Here is a 22,028-nt window from a genome sequence, read left to right on the forward strand (position 1 = left end):
AAGCTCTCTTCTTTAAATCTCTCATTCAAATTGTCCCAGTTCGGCAGCTCAGCAGTGTATTTGATTTGTGATTTGGAGGGATTCACTGATAGTGACATTTTCATTTATCTGAGTACATGTAAGTGCTGGCACAATCCATGGGTGGTTGCAGCGCCTTCAATATTAAACATGGCCACTTGAAGTAATTCATTTGCAAGAAGGCAGGATACCCCTAACATGTAAAAAGCATCCATCCAGCAATAACCTAGCATTATGATTAAATGCTTACAAGCTTTTCATGCTGTAATCTCAGCTGGAGCCTTGCAGTTCAGGGTTAACTACTCTCAAAAAGCAAAGTATTTACAACACCTTACAACACCATTACTCCAGGGTGGTCCCAGGTCGTCCCAGTGAAGGGATGCCAAAATCTGTAGTCAGGGACATGCAAAGGAGGGATGTAGCTCACATGTTGCTGCTTTTGAGACCCCAGCTCATGCAGTCACGCAGCCATTTCCATGATTACCTTAAATCATTGCCTCTATGGCCCATAGCACCTCCCTGCTCTGCTCCTAATGAGTCGTATCCAAAGTTACAGCAGTCCCAGTCAACCCAGGTTGTAAGAGTTGCCCTTTTGTCTTTTAAATATCATTATCTTCCAATAACAGAACTGTTGTTAGCGTAATGAATGACGCTGGTGACATGCATTGATGTCTCACGCACAAGGAGGATCGCCCCGCCCCAGAGCACTGGGCAGCGTCTAGGTGATGCCACAGCAGCCTGGGGACATCCTGCCAACAGGTTCCTTTCCTGAAAGGGAAAAAAAACAGGCAAACTCCCTGCTTTCATGATCCTTTCCCTGAACCCATCCACACGCTGCTGCCCCCAGAGCACTGCTGCTGAATCTGAATGTCATGACTGAACTGTGCAAAGGCACCATGAATGAATAATTCTTAGAGTTAAAAGTCAGCCTTCTAGCCAAGCCCAAAATAATTACCAGCCCCATCCAGCATAACCCAGACAACCAACCTTGTGACACCGGGGACATCCTTCCCCGCAGAATTTAGTCTCAAGGGACACCTGCACCATACTGAGAGCTCACGGCCACCATGTTTCTGCTAGAAGATGCTCAGGAGCTGATGTTTCATCATCCAGATGCTTAGGATGCCCTGAGAAAATTTGCTGCTAAGAGCTCTTTGGCAGTAAACCCAACTGGCTGCCTCCAACCAGCTCTTAATGGTCAAGATGGAGCAGTGTGGATGGATCCAGCATACGGATCTAGAGGCCATCTCTGGTGGAGCCGAGGAGAACATCGCTCCTGTCTAACCAGCTGACGGCAGCTTGCCAAGGGAGCGGATAGATATTTTCCTCCCCTTTAAATGATGAATGACATTTGACTGCCAGAAACATTAAAAATTATTTGGTCTGTGTCATGCTGCTGAAGACAATTTTATAGATTATCTGTTGTGTAATTAAAGAGAAAAGAGCCCTCTTGGAGCCTTTTGGGTGCAGGTATGTGCTTGATACAGAATTTAACCCAATAATATTGGCTGGAGAAACCTCAAAGATAAAAACCTTCATGCAACTTTCAGTACAAGCAAAAGCTCCCCTAATGGAACGGTTGTAGCAAGATTAGTGCCCTGATCTGGATCTTAGCACCCCGATCTGGGCTTGGAGAGGAGAGACCACAACTATGAACAGGAACATACTGAGTAAACATTTCCTTCCTCTGAATCTGATAACTCCATCAAGGCTGTTTTGTGTCACTATCAGGCATGCAACTGTTACCTTAAACACTGCTAGTTGTGAGTTAGTAGAGTCTGTTATAATAATAGATAATAATAATTATTATAATAACCCCCAAAAAACAAATTAACAACAAACCAAACACAAAAGCATCTGGGACCCTGGATTTTATAGTATTATGGGTACCAATGGTACAGATTTTTAAAGCTAGCTAGGTAAGGTGGTTAAGACCCTGCTGATGGGGGAAGATTGGAAAGGATTTACAGTAGTCAGTGCCATTGTATAGAAAACTCCTGGTCTTCAAGCACAGAAGTCAGGGTTTTTGCAGACTGATCCCCATCAATCAGGAAAGTTGGGGTTGATTAACTGTAAGATGGCATTTGACCTTTAGTTGGCTGAATTAGACAACATATGCAAGAATAAAACCGAGCCGCCCAGTAGAAGGTTGTACAAAAAGCTTTAGGGTTTCTGAAGAAGTGAGGGGGGTTGTTTGCTTCTTGCTTTCCTGTTTAACTGGTAGATCAACAATCTAGCAGGCACGTAGAAAACAGCTTGTTTCTTTCCTGCAACTTGACTAATACTCTTTGGTTTTAGGCTAGTAGGGTCAAGAAATGCCATGAAATCTTGAAGGATTTTGGACTCCTTTTTCCAAAGTGAATGATGCCTGACTTACTTATTTGTAGCTTCCAACCCACCACCTCATTTTCATAGCAAGATCAGAGTTTCTCTCAATTAACTGAGGAAGGACAATTTCTCCCTCATCAGGGACATGTGCATCAGGCTTCACATGCACAACCTCCACTTCACTAACAACTTACACAGAAACTTGGTTTCCTGACTATTCTCCCAAAAGCTTCAAACCCAGAGGAGACTCATGGAAGGGATGGTCTTCCAAGTGAGGACAGAGCAGACCTCCCTTCTCCTCCCCAACCCTGATCCAATGGATTTCCCTTTCTAACGCTACTCAAGTAGCCTAAGCAGATGGCATTGCTAGTGATCAGCACTCAGAACAGCAATATGGGCACATTAAGGCTAAGATCCTTGTACAACACCCAACCCCCAAAAACCAGGGAGACACCATCCGCCTACATGGTGTAGCCAGAACAACAGGGAAGAGCAACTGAGGGTGCAGAAACACATCACGTCTGGTCTGGGCTGAAGGAGACAGTCCTGTCCCTCCTCTGCTCCCACCCTATGACTGCATGTTCCCAGTGCCTCCTCCAGGCTGGGCTGTACCTATTGCGACTGTAGAAGTTGAGTCGGCAAGAGCCCTCCATTAGGTGGGATTCAGCATGACATTGCAGCATGACACATCCCTTCTTTCACCAAGTGCAGATTTAAACAACCACCTACTTAATACAATAAATAAAATAATATTCTTTTTATTGCACATCACAGAGAATGTTATAAAACCTCATGCACGTTAGGTCTGATGGCCACACCAAGACCCGCTGGCCAAACGTCACCACGTGGCAGCTATCACGTAAAACAAATACAACTACAACCTGTATTTACTGTTTTAATTTTTTTAATTATGCTTAATAAATCTTTCACACAAAGTAATGAAAAAGATCCCTAAGGTGATACTTTACAGATCTGAAGGAAAACAGAGTATTTGTGACACTGCCAGACCCACATAATGCTCAAACTCTTGGAAGAGCCAATGGGGCTAGCATGGATTTCAGCATAAATCTTGGTCTGGCTTTGCTGTTTCGGCTTTGGATTGTAACTCCAGCTGTTCCAAACCAGCTGGGCCCTGGGAGCATTGCATATTAATTAAATACACAAGGAAATTACATGATTGGAACAAAGCTGTTCCTTCTGTACTTCAATTCAATGTCATCACAACAAGAGGACAGCGAGAAATAATTTACTGTGCGACTCCTACATTGATTCAGCAGCTGGTTTGACCTATTCTATTGGATTGCTGCTTTATGTACCCTACTCTTTATAAAAAGCCCTTTCAAAGAACCCAGCTGATAAGCATCTGCTCTGGCTGAGCCCTCTTTCATGAAGTGCTCCACTTCTGCTGAAGGTAGCAGGGTGAAGGGTGCTCACCTAGGGGCAGGTTCAAGTGCTCATGGGTGGTTAAGACAGATTAAAAATGAGCCATCCCAGTAGCTTCAAAATCCACAGTTTAAAAGTGTATCTTCAGACTGACCTTTCCAAAGGCTGGGCAGCTCTGCTGACTCACAAACACTCTTAGTCTTTTAATAAAGACAAAATTACAAATCACTACAATAACCAAGAAAAGTTATCCCCTTTGACGTTTGCTCATAGACAACAACAAAAACCCAAACCATAAATCCAAAACACAGCATAAACTTATGTGCAGCTCAGTCATGGTTCATTCATTTCTCATATTTTCCTAAGAAAAAAATGCATTGCCAGTCTTACTATTGCCTTTTCTCAAAAGCTTCTGCCATTTTAAAGTAATAAATGCTCCTGGGCTGTGTATGTTGCTTTGTAGCTGTATCTAAATAAATTTGGAAAGCTTTTTTTTTTTTTTTTAAGCCAGCATTTCTATTTGTGTAGGACTCAAATGGACTTCCACCTCTAAACAAGCAGATAAAAGGAAAGTACAATCCTAGTGCATCCTTCAGGGAAAAAAAAGGGTGCAAAAAATTCTATTTAAAGCCACTCGAAGGACTGTCTGAAAGCAAATGCACCCAATTCTGGTCAGTAACCAGAACATGCTGGAGCAGGCAGTGAATACAAGGGGTTGCCATGTGTACGTTTCGGAACTAATTCCCTGATATTTATGTTTTGGCATGCAATGCACTGGTGACAGTCCTCCACATAGCAGCATGTGGGATTAGAGTGGTTGCATGCATGTGCAATGGACACTGTCAGGAGCCTCCCCAGAGAAGAAATGATCCTAATTTTGAAAAATGAGATGTTCTTTCAAAATCAGGTCAAGCCATTTCTTTTGTTCTTCCAACTGCAAAAACAGATATATCAATATATATATATTTAAAACAACAACAAAGTGAAGTATTCTACATTCAGATAAATTTATACTTCTGCCATAAAAACTTTAATAGCAAACAGGGGATTTTCAACACAGAACTTTGCCAAGGATCCCCACAACACACTGTCACCATTACACACAATTTTACAGGACATTGGTCTATTTTACAATCTTATAACTATTTTCTTTGGACGTTTTTTTTTTTCCTCCCACACCTTCAATTTCCAGGAACAACTTCTGCACAGGAGCACAGTAAAACAAGTCTGTAACGGACCTGACTCTGAAAGCTGGTGTTTCTAGCCCTCTATAGAGTATTTGCCAGTCAAACAACAACAAAAAAAGACTTGCTATTGAAAATCCTCCCACAAACATTTTGACATCTAAATCAAGTGTTTTGAATCTGCCTGGGAGCTAATCTGATTAATATGCTGCTTGCTTAGTTCACTCAGATGACAGTGTAGATATCAATTTAACAACTGCAGCCTTGACAGTGCCACCGAAATGAAGGGCTGTGAGTGAAAGCATGGGATTAGGTAACGAGCAACCCATGGCAGAATCCAACAGACCATAGAAAGCTTGACCCAATGAAACTGCCTCACTTGAAAGAAATGAAAATACAAATGCTGCTTCCAAATCCAAGTCCGCAATCTCTTTCCTCATTTACCCTGTTAAGTTAAAAGAACAATCAGGTTTGTGGTTGGTAGTAACATCATACCCCATGTGTAAGGCCTCATTTTCATCAAACAAGCTCTAGGTTATAAGACTATAAATACAAAGTTGCCTACAAGCCGTCAGTTCCTCACACCACAGTCTGTTGCCAGTGTGTCGGTGGCAATCTGCTTCCAAAAGATGGACGTTGGACTGTACACTAGCAGCAAGCTTCATTCTCTGTAAGCTTTGGGGTCCAAGGGTGCATGCTGGAAGGGGTCACGTATTAACGTGCGGTGCGGAGTTTCTTTTTCTGTAAGATGACAGAGTTGAGTTGGCTTGGCTGGGGCATCTCCTTCAGCCGGAGTCCATAGTGAAGAGCTGGATGTCATGTGGGTTCCAGTACAGGGCCACGGCAGAGTTGTAGACCAAGGACCAAACATAGGGGATGAAGAACTCCTCAGGCTGCTCCTCCTCCACGTACTTGAACTTCAGCTCGGGGAACTTCTGCAACAAGAAACCAAAGTCTGCTGAGGGAAGGTTTGCATGTCTGTTTGCAAACACACAGCCCATGTAAACACTGAAGAAAGAAGTCTAGTGAAAAAAAAAAATGGAAGGAACTGAACAATTAGACGTGAAGGAAAATATTTATGGGATAAAGAGATCATTTGTAATTTCTTCTTTGAACTGAATGCTACATTGGCATATTGTATTCAACCCTGTTATCGTTGGTCACACCCGATTTGCCTGTTAACAAAGACTAAACATGTGAATCTTTTACACAACACAAAGGTCTTAAGGAAAACTGTCATTTTTAGCAGCCCCACAAAAGCCTTCTTGCTTGCGCACGTACAGACCTGTTTATTGCAGTTTTCCCTAAAAAGCACTTTGCTATTCATTGTACTCAGCTCCTTAGCAGAAGAATCCTTTGGAAAGGCCATAAGAATAAACAGTCTATGATATGTTTTCAGGAACCCAGTGTTATGGCAAACTGACTTTTTCTCTCTAATTCTCAAAGAATTTATGTACGTGCAAGTTTTCAGGAGAAAAATGTTCTTCCTTCAGGAAGCACGGTGGGAAGCCTGGCTCCATGGGTGGGTTCCTGAAGGCCACTTCCAGTTTTGCTACAGGTTCCTCTCTAGTTTTGGGTAGGTCATTACCTCTGTGCCTTGGCTTTGCCGTTGCTGAGGAACACACAGAATGACTCTAATGGCATCACTGCGGCCATCAACCCTGCAAGCTCAACTGCAACGTGTCACACGTTTATCCTATTTCAGCCTATAAGGCTGTAATCACAGGACCTGTGCACATAGACCTTATTGCCCATCCACACAGACACTTCTCCTGAAAATTACAGGCTAGACAATATCGTTTCCACAAAAGCCCTGTTTTTCAGTACCAGCTTTAAGCAAAGCACTTCCAGAATTAACACACATCAGATGTGCTAGCCTAGCCCATCCTAACATGCTGCATCCGTGATTTTCCAATTTTCTCTCATTTCTTCCCTCCCAAAGCAGTGCGTACACTGCAAACCCACTGTGTTCACTCTCGGTAAGCATGTATTTTGGGGAAGAGCTGAGCCTACTTCTGTACTGTGCTCTTCAATCATTTTATCTTCTTCTAAATGTTGCCTGTTTCAAGAGCTTGGCAGAGTCTCAGATAAAAGCCACATTGCAATGATCACTGGGGTAAGATAAAACATGACCCATTTTATTATTTATAAGGCTGTGGCTAAGACTAAGAATAAACTGTATGGTGTGACATGATCAGAACAAGCACAGCAATGGCTAAGAAGCCTCTTTGCCCATTAATAAAATACCCTATCATCTTTCTTGAGCTCACAGTGTCCTGTTTCCTTACGTTAGGACACAAGACTCTTCTGGTTGGAACAGCCTCCTTTGAAGGGGCACTTCTTGGCCACTTGGCTTTCAGGGTTATTTATTTAACTTTTACACAGCCAGGTTATTTGTATTCTTGGAGTCAGAAAACATGGAAACTATTCTACTCCTTCCTCATGTTGCTGCTGTTACTAGAGCAGTTTGGTGCAAAAACTGAGCATATAATTACACCAAGCCACAAAGGTGCCACCTGCATTATGCTTTATGAGAAACGTGTCTCCATGGACAGCTTCATTCAACCACATGCTATCTCCTATGTTGGGCTCTGAGCAACCTGATCTAGTTGAAGATGTCCCTGCTCATTGCAGGGGGGAGTGGAGTAGATGACCTTTAAAGGTCCCTTCCAACACAAACCATTCTATGATTTAGCCTGGAAGGAACCATTTTGGCCATCAGTGTGGCTGTTATTATTGTACTTGATGACTTCGGAACATGTGGGGAACTCATCCTTATAGCAATCAGGAAAGGAAGGAGGACAGTATTGTTTTCAGCACTATTATCTCTGTTCAAGGAACTAAGGCAGCAAAAAGATAAGGTTGTTAAAGGCACTTCTGCATCTAACTCTTGTTGAGTTCAAAGCCCAGAACCTCAAAGGTACATCAGCAAGTTTCGTTTCCTGTGTCAGACATGCAGTTTGTGGTAGAGAAGCTCTCCCGTAGCCCTTTTGTGCCCCTAAACCATTTTCTACCACCTCTCTGCAACCTCTCTCCCCAAGTCTCTTTTGACCAGCCTGTTTAATCTTCCACATCATTTTGTTTCCTCACTCTTAGGTGTCTTGCCACCTATACTCACCCCCATCTCTAATATCCTGTCTCCTAGTCTCCCATCCCCAACTCCCTTCCGCTATACCTTCGTGGTCTCTTTTTAGCGTATCTTTCTATTTTGTACTTGCCCAAGTTTTCTTTTTTTCTCATCAGCCTTGTGAGATCCTCCTTTTCAGTAACATCCTCTATCCCTTCCCATCTTGGCTTCAAGTCCTCAAGCTGTGCCTGCCTTCCCCCTCTGCCACCCCATCCCTCCTCTCAGGACACCATAATTCGAAAGAAACCTGCTGAAAAGCAGGTTAAGCCTCACTCCAATCAAGCCCTCATGTAGATTTTAATTATTTTTTTTTTAAACTGATATTCTACTCTGTTTATCCTCAGTGTAATCTTCCCCACTTCCCTCCTAAATGCTTCCTGACTTGTGGTCAGTGTAGACAGGAACACTTTCAGTTCAGCATTGCATCAGCAGAATGAATGGTTAAACCTCATGATTAAACCACTGCAACATTTCCTAGCAGAGAAAAGCCCTTACACAGCTGTCATTCTTCACCCCAAAGGTGGCTGCATGCCAGTACTGCAGCGTGTAGTAGTCCTTCTGGGAGGGAAGGGAAAAAAAAGTGATTAAAGATGCTAATTTGAGTTGAATTAAACACAGATAACTTTTTTCACCTTCAGGGTCACAGATTATAGCTACTGTTTTTGCAGACACTCTGGGAGTCCAGAACGGTCCCACTAGTCTGGGACCATTCTGGACTCTGATGCAGCTTAACAAACATCTTAAGCTTTAAAACAGTAGGTAAAATTATATTAGAAATTCCAATAGCTACATCTGAGATGCTCAGCTCTTACTATCCCATCATCTCTCAGCTGGAAGGACAGCATAAAGTAAATCAGATAGCATTCATATTTTCAGGCAGTAACAGTCATGCATTGATTTTATTATTAAGCCTTTCTTCAGACTGATCAGTGTTGCCACCTATTGTGATTGTACTGTAGCAATTTAATAATCAATTTCAGATTAAAGACTGTAACTCACTGCAATCAGCCTGGATTCTCTCACACTCAACATATGCCTTGAACAGTCTGCAGGTTTATCTTGGGAATGTAGACAAGGATAATGAGATTTTTAAGGAGAAATATAATACATGTTGCCATTACATACACACAATTTAAAATGTATCTTTATAAAAAGAAGGTCAGTAATGGCAGAAATGATCTTTTTCTGATGGTCCCCCTGAACAGCAGACCCAGGGTAGCTCAATGCATTGCTAACGAGACACGGAGAAGTTGACTTCTAGGTCAGTAATTCAAACCCAACTTCTTTAGATGACTACGATGATCAACGGCTGTGTTGTAGCCATGTTTTCTCATTCATTAAAAATGAGAAATCCTAGAAGTCCAGCATGGAGAGAACTTCTGCATCAGACTCTGTCTTGCAAGATTTACTACTGTTAAGATAAAAAACTACCCATACTGTTTCACTACTAGGGTGTTCACTGAAAACAAAATTTGTTAACATTCAAAATCATCAAATTTAAGTCACCTCAAAATGTTTCTTACTTATCAGGCTGACTTTAAAACAATTTATAACAGCAAGGGTTAAACACCGCATAAAAAGCTTGACCAATGCCATAAAGTTTTAAGATTTTTGATGGATGGTAATTCAAGGAATGTTTAAATTCAGCTCTGTGCTGTCTATCTCCTGCATGTTCTGCTTCCAAATGAGTGATCAGGAGCCTTCACCATGTGCTGCAGACGGACAGGAGACGACACCAAATGAATGTTTCAGGAGAGCTGTAAAACAACCAGGTCAGGGGAGTCTCAGGGCACTCCCAGAAAACACCCCAGCCAGCACTGGTGAGGGTTTTATCACGGTTAACAAAATTCCCAAAGTGGCACGTCAAAGCAGCAACGTGGAAAACCATTTTCTTCTGCTTTGCTGCTGTTGTGTCCAACTTAATCCTGGAAAAGCATTTGCTCTCCAGCTGGAGACACCAAAATGAACCTGTTTTTTAGCACTTCCTGAAAAGAGGGACCACTCTAAGGCACCTTAAATGGTAGCCCTAATAATAGAGGAAAAGTCCTGGCATGGGATAAATCATCCCTTTTTTTCCTTCACAGCCCTATTCGTCCAGCTGGGTGGTGTCAAAAGATGTAGAAGTTCGTTACCCGTTCGTTTCGCTATTTAAGTTTTTTAACTCATTGCCCTGACATAAATGGGTCCAGTGGAGCCATTATTTGCATTTCTTTCCAGTCATTACCAGAGCAGAGACAATCCCAGCTAGTTTAAAACAAACCAAGCTGAGACACTACTTGAAAACTTGAGAGCCGGAGGTAACACTAGGATTTGAACTGCACAATTTAAATACAGACACCACTTATCAGCTCTGGTGAATCAACTTACCACAGCACCCTATCTTGTTTTCTTCTGCCAGACAAAGCAGAAGTCAGATTTAGTGGTTGGGACGAGGGTATAAACTAGACAGACCAAGAACTTTGCAGACTGTCTGCGCTGTCACTCATATGATTCGATGAAAAACCACAGGAAGTCCGATGAACAGATGCAGAACTGAACTGCAATAACTCCCCTACTGCAAAAGTTCAAGAACATTGTTGTTTGGTTTTTTTTTGCAGTTAACAATTAGGAAGATAGCATCACGGCCAGCCAACAGTACCTGGCACGGCTCCAGGCAACTCAGTGGCATTTGAGCTAGAAGACTTGAGCCATACATTAAATAAAAAATCCCCTTCCCTTCAAAAATGAACCATCAGAGCTGCTGTTAGGCTGCAGTGTCATGTCAGTGGATGATCTCCGCTCAGATAACATAAGCAAGGGCAGATGGAGCTGCTTTAAGAGCGATGGAGTGAAGCTATGTCTTTGCTTGTTCAGTGATCAAGATGTTTGACTGGATGAAAAGCAGCTCTTATCAAAAAAAGGGGGCAGTCACTGTGGAAAAGAAAGAAATCAAAGAATTGGATTAACATAAAACTGAAGAATCCTCTTTTCCTTGAGTCCTTGGTTAGAAACACTGGTTTCCAAAACAGCAATCCAATGCGAGTCAGTATTTTCAAAAGCATGTGACTGGTTTAGGAGAAAAGTACCATTTCCAAAGGAGTCTGAACACATCTGAGAGTCAAATTCACATTAACTTTCCATCAATCTGAAGCTTCAAAGTCTTTCTGAAAATGGGATTTGTGTGCATTTGACAAGCTTACCACAAGTCGTGTTTGCTAACCTAATGACATGCTGGCAAATTATGTGTTTCATATTGCTTCAGCTAAATATAGTAGTATTGCCTGGGGAGCATCTGCAGGATTGGACCTTATTAGCAATATACATAAAGTGGCAGAGAAAAAAAAAAGGGGGGGGGGGCTCCGATTCATAGAATCATAGAATCGTTAAGGTTGGAAAAGACCCTTAAGATCATCGAGTCCAACCGTTAACCTAACACTGCCAAGTCCACCACTAAACCATGTCCCTAAGCACCATGTCTACCCATCTTTTAAATACCTCCAGGGATAAAGACTCAACCACTTCCCTGGGCAGCCTGTTCCAGTGCCTGACTACCCTTTCGGTGAAGAAGTTTTTCCTAATATCCAACCTAAACCTCCCCTGGCACAGCTTGAGGCCATTTCCTCTCGTCCTATCACTTGTTCAGCACCATATCAAGTCTTCATTATAAGTGTCATAATGAATATTTACCCCAGCAAGGTTTAGTTTTACAACCTGCCGTGCACCAAACATACCAACCTGTAAGGAGTTTGGGCAGAGGAAGAACATTTATATTTGTCTGCAAAATCCACAACGCCACTTTGAAATCTGGTCCCCAATATCCCAATCTGAGTCAAATTAATGGCCAATGATCTTGAAAACAACTCAACAGTCATGCCTGGTACACTGCTCATAGTACAGATATACAGGTACAAATGTAAACATTGATATATTTGATTTTTGTATAAATATAAGCACTTAAGTGCTTTGACAGAGCACAATTTATGGAAGAAAATTTCTTAGTACTTGTTCTAAGATACTGATAGATTGAATTTTTGCAATTATTTAATTCTTTTGGGGAGATAATGCCATTTCATCTTTCTCTGGTTCTCTTTGCATTTACAGTGCTTCTCTTTGACTTAAGACAGAAAGTCTATGTGGCTTTGGTGAAATATCTGTATGGGCTACACCACACCTGCCCGATATCATCTTTGTCTCCTTCTCAGGCTTGAAGCACAGACGGCCCAGCAGAAGATGACGGTGGGGAGATGAAGGAAGCAAACAGGAAATCTGCTAGACTAAGCATAAGCTGCACATCTTGTTCAAAGATCTGTGTAAGGAATAGGTGCAAATTTAAAGACGGAGAAGAAAACAGTGGCGTGTCAGGAGGTTTTGAAAAAGAAAACTGAAGATGACAAGAAGAGGTTCAAAGCAATCTATGCATGGGCTAAATATCCCCGGTTTAAGCAATCACATGAGCTGTAGTAGAAACCAACATTTTTCTCAGGGAGTAAAATTCAATAAGTAACCCATACTCATCTAATGAGATACAATCTTCCTGGTCCAGAAAGACAGGGAAATTTATCTATAGAGAAACAACTGTTTTAGCAAGTTAGGATCATTGATATGTGATTACTGTTTTCAGATCACTCAGAATAAAGGTTTGCACAACTGCAGCTGCAGGAAAACAAATGCTCAGGGAGAGAACAGTGAATATGCACTGTAAGATGTGAAGTACCACCAGAGAAGCAGATGTGCCTTGGGTGAGAGTTCAGCAATTATAATTTTTATTATAGAGTACTGAGAAGCCAGGTCAGTTTTGAAAAAATCAACTGAACAGCTGTGCCCAGATGTTTATTGGTAAAGACACAATGATTTAAAGAAGTGAAATATTTGCAGTAACCGTGCCAAGGTGCAAAGCTTTGTGGAGCACCAGATTGCTAAAAAGAAAAAGATTGCATTTCTTTCTAGGATAGGTCAGTGAACACTGACAGCTTTAAAGTCCTTCTAGAGAGTCAGGATGCACATACACAGACACCTGGTTCTTTTCCTTACAGCTAGGAAACATTGCTGATAGCTCCAAATCATGTCATAGAAATTATTTTTGTCTTCATACCGAGTCTTTAATCCATACAAATTCCCAAAGCACTGTACAAAAGTATAAATTTGAGTTTAGGATGAGGCCGGGTACCCACTTCTGGGTCCACCTCAGAAACATCTGACTCTGGGCTACTTCTAGACAGGACAGTAAATAAATTGGACCACTGATCAGCAGCTTCTTCAGCAAACCTGGCTGAAAACGTGCCACCTGAAGAGCTGATCCTGAGAAAATCCCTTAAGCGGTTAGTTTGAGAAAATAAGGGGATCCCCGCTCAGCTTCATGGATATTGTGTCTACCTAGAGAAATTTAAGAATGGGAAAAAAAGATTAAGAAGAAGATGAAAGCCTAAAGCAGGAATCGCATATTATGCACTGCTAAGCATCATTGACCTCTACATAACATTGTATGTATTATACATAACAATTCAAGGATTTACAGTTATAATTGCAATTTGCTTGCCATGTCAGGATTGTTCTGTATACCATGTTGTCTAGATGGATACACATCTTTTCAGAACATTTCCAAGATGACAGCTCAAAAGCTAGGAACCAGAGCGAAGCTGTGACTTGCTGCCAGACCAGGGAGAGAGAGGGAACTGCAACAAGAACATTACAGGGCCGTTTGCAACACTGCAGAAAATACAATACATGCTGGCTTTGCCAAATAATAAGAAAAAAAGGACTAGAGACTGATGTATGTAATTATACTTTGAGCTTGAGTATGAAGGAATGATGTGTAGATGAGGTACCATCAACAAAAAAATAAAACTTTCATCCACTTCAGGGCTTAACCTGAAACAACAATAATTCTTTGAAAATACACAGGCCTTTTAGAAGAAAGAACACAGGTATGGGATCTGAGTAAAAAATGAACAACCTCAAAAAGACAGCAGGTATAAATGAGGAATGTTTTTAAAATTGAAATAAAACTAACCAAGAAGAGATTTAAACACGTGGAATGAAAAAAGCTACTGACCCAACTCACAAAAACAGTTCTAGTGCCTGACCTCGCGTGAGCGTTCACAATCCTGTTTTGTACACACACTGACTACTCAGATAAATAAGTAAATAAATAAATAAGTAAATAAATAAATAAGTAAAATCCTTTGTGTGCTTTTGAAATTAGGGAATTAAAATCTGAAAACCAGAATACTCCCTGAAGCCATTTCTCAGTAGCATTAAAGGGCACCACTGCACAAATGGGGACAAACCTATCAACTCAGAAAACTTTTATCAATATGAAGTGGATGTATAAGTCTTCCTACCATGGGATTTGCAGAAAATGCACATTTCATAACAGCAGACCCTATTTTTACCAGTACTAAGGAAGGTGCAAGTGAGTTTAAGCCCTGGCTTCTTGCGTTTCAGCTTGCAAACCATCCTTCTCTAGAATAATGTGCAAAGCTTTACACAGCAGTGAAAACCAGTATGTTTGCAGCAAACGTTTTTGTTAAAACTAAAATGCATTTAGAAATCACTCATTCACTGCCAACTTTATATAGAAGATTTGTATAGTTGCTAAGAAAAGGTTACAAGATTAGGAGTAGATTTTGGACACTTTACTCTGCTACAACTCACAATTAAGTCAATGATGCTTTAGTAGTACCCTCAAAGAAGGGCTTGGACATCCAGGAATTTCGTAAGTCTCAGAATTAAACTGTGCAACCTTATAAAGACTTCCCAAAACCCAAAATACCATTCTCCCCCCAAACAAAGCAGATTCAAGGCTGAATTTTTTCTTTCCAGAATTTTATGAATGAGACAGTTGAAAATCTGCCACTTTTCAAGTATGCTAAATGTAAACTTTAAACAAAGAAATTGGCTTTAATAACTCAGTTGGGAACCTCTCATTTATTTTTACATATTGTCTAAATCAAGGGGGGCTAGGGGGGAATCAACTCTTTGAACTTCTCAAATTGGGCAAAAATTTAAGTTGTCCTAAATCCGTATATGCACTGTTTAGATCACTCTGCCAAAGTCAGAAAATATTAAGTTTAGCAAGCAAGTGAAGGCAGGGGAAGATGCACAGTCAACCAGCAGATCTGTGAGAAGCTGAGATGCTTGGCCACTCCAGAGAAAGCTCAGAGTGCCTTCAGAGCCCCAGCATCACCTGGTCAGGGGGAAACTCTTATATAAAACAAAAAGGGCTTTTTATGGTTCAGGACTTGCCAAAGATCAAAAGAATTCCTCCCATACAATTTGATTATTTGCAACAACATGGAGGAACTCAAATGACAATAAAATAAGGGTGAAAAAGGCAAAGTCTCCCCTTGGTAAAGACAGCAGAGAATTAACTCGTGTATCTGGGCTACAAAGTCTGCTCCAACTTCTGGATAAAAATTATGGATCTGTATTCCCTTCACCAACCATTTTTTAAAGCAAAACCAATACTATAAATGCCAATCAATATTCCAGTTTTCACATCAGAGACAATGATCTGCTAATTATTCTCTGAAAAGTGAATTGTACGCTTTTAGTCTTATTGATATAATTTATTAAACTTTAACAGTGAAGAAAAACTCACCTGAAAAGTTTTAAAATGGCCTATGAAGCATATGAACAATGGAGGGTTTGGAGAAAATAATCCTGCTGAATAACAAATATATACTAATATGTGTAGCTATATACTCAAAGACATGGTGAATCTACTCTACACACATCTTAGAGCCAACTATCTATTTTAAATTTCTAGCAGCAAGTGCTACTGTTTAAGTCACAGCAGCTGTTTTGATTTTGATAGCAGACTAGCCTAAAACACGAGGAATGTGTTTGTGCTCCAGATAACATCACTGACGATTGCTCCACCTAGGCTAACGTACCATCCCATTGTCCTAAAACAAACCCCAGCCAAACCTCTCACCGCTGCCCGACCTCTTCTACTCCCACCAAAACCCCAGCAGCTGTGCAAATAAAACTCTTGCCATGGTGTGTGCCATGCAATCAGCAATGCAAAATGAGCCCAGGATGTTTGCTACAAGTGTGGCAATGAAGGAAACTGTTAAGCTTCAAGAACATGACCCACATTTTTGTGTTTCAGTAAGGCACGGAGGCAAGCACTCTGTCTTGCTGCAAGAGGGAGTCGCCTCGGGAGCCCTGTCTGGATGATGTACAAACTCTGACCAAGCTTCCTAATCTGTAAATATTACCATTTTCTCACTTTTTCATAGGAATTATCATGTTCAGGGTTAGATTTTTCTTCCCCCATCCGGGAAAGGAGCTGGAAATTTCACTGTCCATCTTTACAGACTCAGTCCCACCTTGTGCTTGCTGGTGGAGAGTTGGCGACTGCCTATGAAGTCTCTAGCACTGATTTTCATCTCCTTGCTCTTCAGGCTCTGAGACGGGAAGGAAGGGACTGAAGTATACTGACAGCATAAACCACATTAATTTCATAGTTAAAGGATTTTTCCTTTTGGAAACTACCTATATGAGCCCTCTCTGCTGCCCTAATACAGGATTATCCAGTTGAAGCACAGAGGCAGAGGATCAAGAGGTCAAAACGCTGTTTTCACCCGCCTGCTTCTTTCAACCAAAAGTCAGAGTTACTACAATGTTATACAGTTGTTTGTTTTCTCATTTAGTTGCACAGAACATATTCCCCCAACACAAAAGGTGGCAGGAGATGAGCAGAGTGATTCAGTTTGCATATTTTTCCAGTGATGAGGTCCCAGACATGCTTTCACTGGAAATTGGTGCAATGCTGCAGCGGCATCCAAAACATCCCACCAAGCCAAAAAGAAAATTACTTTGGACAACTGGGACCAAGCTCCTCTCCCGTTATCACTGTACAGGCGTCCAAAACACCACCTAGACTTTGTCTTTGTGCATCAATCAGGGAGACGAGACCCCTCTCCCCGCTGAGTTTAACACCTTTGATTTGCCTCGTGGAGGCTGACATTTACAACCCATTTCCTCGCGCAGAGGGCTCCTTGCAGCTCGTTTGACGAGGTCTGACTTTTACGTTTACAGCAGCCACAAAGACGAAGCCCGAGCCCACATCCTCCTCCCGTCCCTCCCACCCAGCACGGTGGCAGAGTGGCATGCCAAGCCCAAACATCCTTCCCCCTGCTGAGTACCCGTGGAGGAAGACCTCCTTTTGATTTTGTACTTTTTAATCTGAGAGAGCCAGGCCTGTAAATATTACAAAAAATGATAACAATGACTTAAGAACAAAGATAGACTCACTGTCACCAACTGTTAACTCTCAGATCAGGGCAGCCTAGGAAGTGGACCCTTATCTGCCTGAGGTTCAGGACATGCTGACTAACATCCCTATTGAGTCTGCAGACCTTTGACTCCCTAATCTCCCAGAACTAGAAAATGTACACCCCGATGGACATACTCCCTTCTTAAGTATTTCAAGCCTCAGCAAACAGACAAATCGTGCTGTGAGATGAGCTGCGCTGCCTTGCTACATGCAGGAAATCCAATTTATTTGTCTTGAGGAGCGAAACGTGAAATGACAGTAAAACCTCTCCAGCCGTAGCACACGGTGCCAGACTGCAGCCTTATCTCTGCTGGGACCACGAGCCAAGGAATTGGTGCCAAATGTGGACGTTTACGCTCTTTATTTTGAGGATGTGGACTCCACAGTTTGGGTTTTTTTTCCCCCTAATGCTGAGAGTCCTGTGAAGACAGACCCAAGCCAGGGGGGTTTAAGCTGATCTCAACATATAACCACGGTGCCTTTTCTCAAATAGAATTCCAGGTTGTTCATTCTGTTCTATGTTCTATTCCATGTTCTATATTCTATGTTCTATGTGCTATTCTATATGCTATGTGCTATTCTATATGCTATTCATGAAGGACATAATGGTTATAACAACATGATCAAATTAGCTACTGGAAACAAGCCTTTATCAATGACAGAGGCAAGTAGTGCGTAGGAGGAAGAAAGGAATAGCTACTAATGAGTAGGACAATGATTCCTTCAAGGTGAAGGACATCTTTATGAGTCTTGAAGCTGGGCAACTGCATCTCCTTGATTGGCTAAGTATGGGGAGTCAGGAGCTGACTGCATCCAAAAAGTGATCTGCATGCTTGGTGTCCTCCTGAAGCTACCAGTTTTAAAAGTAGCACTCTCCTATAGTGAAACCACTTTTTTTTTTTAACGCAAACAATCACCTCAATCTGAAAAAGGGCCTCAAGTGAGCTGCTCTTTCAATAATGCACAAAAATTACTTGTGTTTTCTGTTTTACTATGCTTTAGATGCAGCATTTCCACATTTGTTTGCCTTCACTGACCTTAACTGTATTAAGACCTCCCAGACTGCTAAAGACTGTCTTTAGGACACGAATCAAACAGTTCTAGAGAACTCCCCACCTCAGGCTAGGGAATTTTAAAAGTCATTTATTCATAAATGCTATTATGTCCCTTTGTTATCGAGCATATTTGCCCCCTTCCTCCCTGCGCATTCAGGTCTAGATTGTTTACCCTGGTGACAACAATCGGTCTTTGCTGGTCTTAGCACAGGAGGACGGAGCTTGGCAAAACCTGATGGGACAGATAAGCACGAGGAATTCAAATAAAGTTTTGCTGCCTCACTCTGAGCTCAGAGCTACAGGCACCACTTGAATCTCACGTGTCTCATATTAAGGACAACACGTAAGTTTAAGGGCTGTGCTCTTCTCCCACTCTACTCCATAGATAAAAAATTTCCTGCTCTATTTTGGAGCTGCCAGTTGCTTGTACCATCTAGCAGGCTTTGCTTCAGTCAGCTATCTGATACAAGCCTCTGGTTTCCCATCTGTAAAAAACAATCCTTACTGGGTTTTTTTGATACCTAACACGCTGCGGTAAAGGAAGGGAAATCTTCCTCCTGTAGCTTCTGGATGCTGCTAGAGCATTATCAAGCTGGGAAATTCTCACCCCGCTGCTATGCTATCTGTCCTCAAGCCAAACTCAGCTCACGAGCCACAGGTTGATTGCTCTCTCCATAGTTTAAACATCTGTTGTGACAAAGAACTAGTACAAATTACTTAGCTGGCATGCAAGGAGTAAACGCAATGTATGTCCCACAGGACTCCCCATCTTTCCTCATCTCCTGTGCTCTAAGAGCCCATGGTGGCTGGAAACACTTAGCACCTACCTGGAGTGACAGTATGGTCATTACGCGCAAGGAGAAAAGCTGGGTAGAAGAGATTACAGTAGGGTTTGTTAGGGTAAGGAGTCAACATGAGAACATGGTCAAGAAAAAACACTCCTTGTTTGCAAGCTCAACAGATTGTGGGTTGAGCGTTACAACCTTAGGAACCATAAACCCAGCCTAAATCCACATGGATGCAAGACTCAGTGCAATTGTCTGATACTGCGTAACAAATACAGCTACAGGAAAGGCATGGTGACCTAAACCAGCTGCCCTCTAAATCCTAACAGCAGAGTAGTCAGCAGCGATGCTGATATACGTGAGAAATCCCCTGCTCGGCCAGGAAAAAGCCATCTACATCACAAATCATCCCAAGCAGGAACAAAGAGCCTGTAAATCAACTGGAGAGAAGCACTGCAACTTGTAGCAAAGGTTGTGACAAAATTAAACTCAGTATGGGAATGCAGCGGAGGCAGCCATCAGCTGACAAAGTACATTTCTTCCTCATTCTCATTTCTTGGTGTAGTTGCTGTAAACATTCAAGACATTTCTCTAATTTATGCATTTAATTAAAAGATATCTATAACATTCATGCTGTTTACATTTAACCCAACACTGCAATGAAAGCTGTAATTTTGTCTGGGATTTATATTCTGTACTCAAATTTATTTTGATTCCTTGATTTAAACATACACACAGAAGTGAAAATGTGTCAAATCATGAAAATAGAAAAGATTATACTCCATTATCTAGTTCATCTGTCAACCAGGGCAGAAATCTTCTGAGGACTGTTTTTCTCAATCTGCCACATGTTATGAAAACTTAATTTAAAAGAGACAGCTAAACCTTAAAAGTGGAAGAGCAATTGGACTGGTATAATTGGAAGTTGGTTACATGATTTTTTCCTCCCTCTATCTTACATTCAGTTGTTCATAACTCACCATATCTTGCACCTTCTGGGATAAAATTGTTGGTCTCTGCCACGTTATTTTATGGTGTTTTTTTTTTTTTTTAAAAAAAGAGGTTAATCCTTTTTTTCTTTTTTTAAATGGAATGAGAAAAAATGTGTTGTTTTTTTTTTTTAATCAAAGAAAGTAATAAATTAATTTTAAATTCATCTTTTTTTTCCTTTTCAGGTACCCTGCCTATACTGAAGGCTGCAGTTAGAAAATGAACACATGGGTTGGAAATAGCTCTCAACTGAGGAGAAAAAAAAATGTCAGAGCATTTCAGCGTAATTTTACTTTGCTTTGACCAAAGTTGCAAGATATTTGGAAGCAACACGTCATGCACACGCAGCGCATTTGGCACTGGACTTTTCATTAGACTCACAACATATGCAACTAAGTAAGGGAAGACTGCACAACACATGCGAAGCAGATTTAGTCACAGCGAAAAACGTAATAAAAGTATAGGGTGGCTTTCTAGGGTACGGAGAAGGAGGAGGAGGGAAACTTGGGAAATGTTATTTAGCTTGAGCAAACGTATAGCTCCTAAGTTAATAGGGGATGGGCTCTTGCTCGGAGCCCTCCCGTAAGATGTACTGGACTGCTCATGAGCGCTGGGCTCCTGCCAAGCCACTGTGAAGCCAGCAAAGCTCTGCAGCTCTGGGCAGGGAAGCTCCTCTCTGCTCTCTTTCAAAAACTGGGATCATCCTTGAAGGTTAACAGAGTTCAAATTACGCAGCAGGCGAGCGGTTAGCAGAATGGAAGTAGCTTTGAGAAACGTACGCATGCAAAACGTTGTTTACCAGTGTCAGAGATCTGTTACTGTGGGAAGCGACTTGGAAAGTCTCACCCTGCCTTCCCATCTCATTTTTTCAATGCTTTCTTTCTGCCTTGATATTTTATATTTCTTTCTTGTAGTAGCTTCCTTAAACCAATGAAATCAGCCAATTTAATGTAGCTGGTGACAAACAACCAGATACACAAAGATAGACTGTTTCATGTCAGAATCTGTGTAAAGTTTAAATTCTTCTACTCAATGTCTCTACATGCGCCCTTCCTTCCTATAAAGTAAGAGAACGACCCCATCTCTATATGTGCCACTGAAAAATTAAATTTAGGGAATATTTCTTTACTTTTAAATTGCACAGCTAAATCAAAGTAGATGCACTGACAGGCAATGCAGTGTCTCAAGAGCTCACATGGAAAAATCAGATTCTGTGGCTACACTCACTTCCAGTCTCATTGGGTATTCCACAGTGCAATGAAAGGTCAAGACCAGACTTCAGTTGTGCATAAAGAAATATTTGATTGATCTCTTTTGGCAATCCATGCTCCTTTTAGTGACTGGAGTTTGTATGTCATCTCCTGACCCTTCCCCTCCACAAAGTTTGCAGAGCACCTATCATCAGGCCCCCCATTTATCACCACCGGCAATGCCTTGTGCAGGGATGCTCTGCCATCTGGAGAGCAGCAGGAAGGAAAGCATCCCTCATCCTGGGTGACAGTAGGAAAATGCCACCACTTACCACTTTTTTCTCCTCCAAAACAATATTCCTAACAGTGCTGGTTCCTACTCATCACTGCAAAACAGCCTCCTTCTGGGTAAGAACTGGTTGGGTCATCTTTCACCAGACATGAATTGAAGATGCTGAAGGGCCCCTCTCGTGCTGACTATGCCACCAGTAGAGCACAACCAGACTCTTCTGATTCAAGGAAGGACAAGATCGCTGCAACGGACTTCCCTTGTGTCCATTACAGAAATATTTTTCTGCTCCCTACAGGATGCATAAAGAATTACATATTTATTTCTTAAGATTCATATTTAGATACCTGGATATTTTTATACAACAGGAAGAAAAGGCAAATGTTAACCAGCCTCCACGAGAGTACCACTGCTGCT

General features: G+C 41.6%; 1 protein-coding gene across 1 annotated transcript in view; it reads right to left on the reverse strand.

Annotated features, from left to right (window-relative positions):
* Nucleotides 1-3,232: 3,232 nt before the first annotated feature.
* DYM (dymeclin) overlaps nucleotides 3,233-22,028 on the reverse strand; it is a 260,986-nt gene continuing 242,190 nt past the window's right edge. Inside the window, 1 exon segment of the mRNA XM_087760268.1 lies at nucleotides 3,233-5,848. Within this exon segment, the coding sequence (XP_087616394.1) occupies nucleotides 5,699-5,848 (150 nt within the window). The 3' untranslated portion in view covers nucleotides 3,233-5,698.

Source organism: Nipponia nippon, unplaced genomic scaffold (genome assembly GCF_047370975.1).
Source record: "Nipponia nippon isolate SJK-2023a ecotype South Korea unplaced genomic scaffold, ASM4737097v1 scaffold_22, whole genome shotgun sequence".
In the NCBI taxonomy this organism is placed as follows: domain Eukaryota; kingdom Metazoa; phylum Chordata; class Aves; order Pelecaniformes; family Threskiornithidae; genus Nipponia; species Nipponia nippon.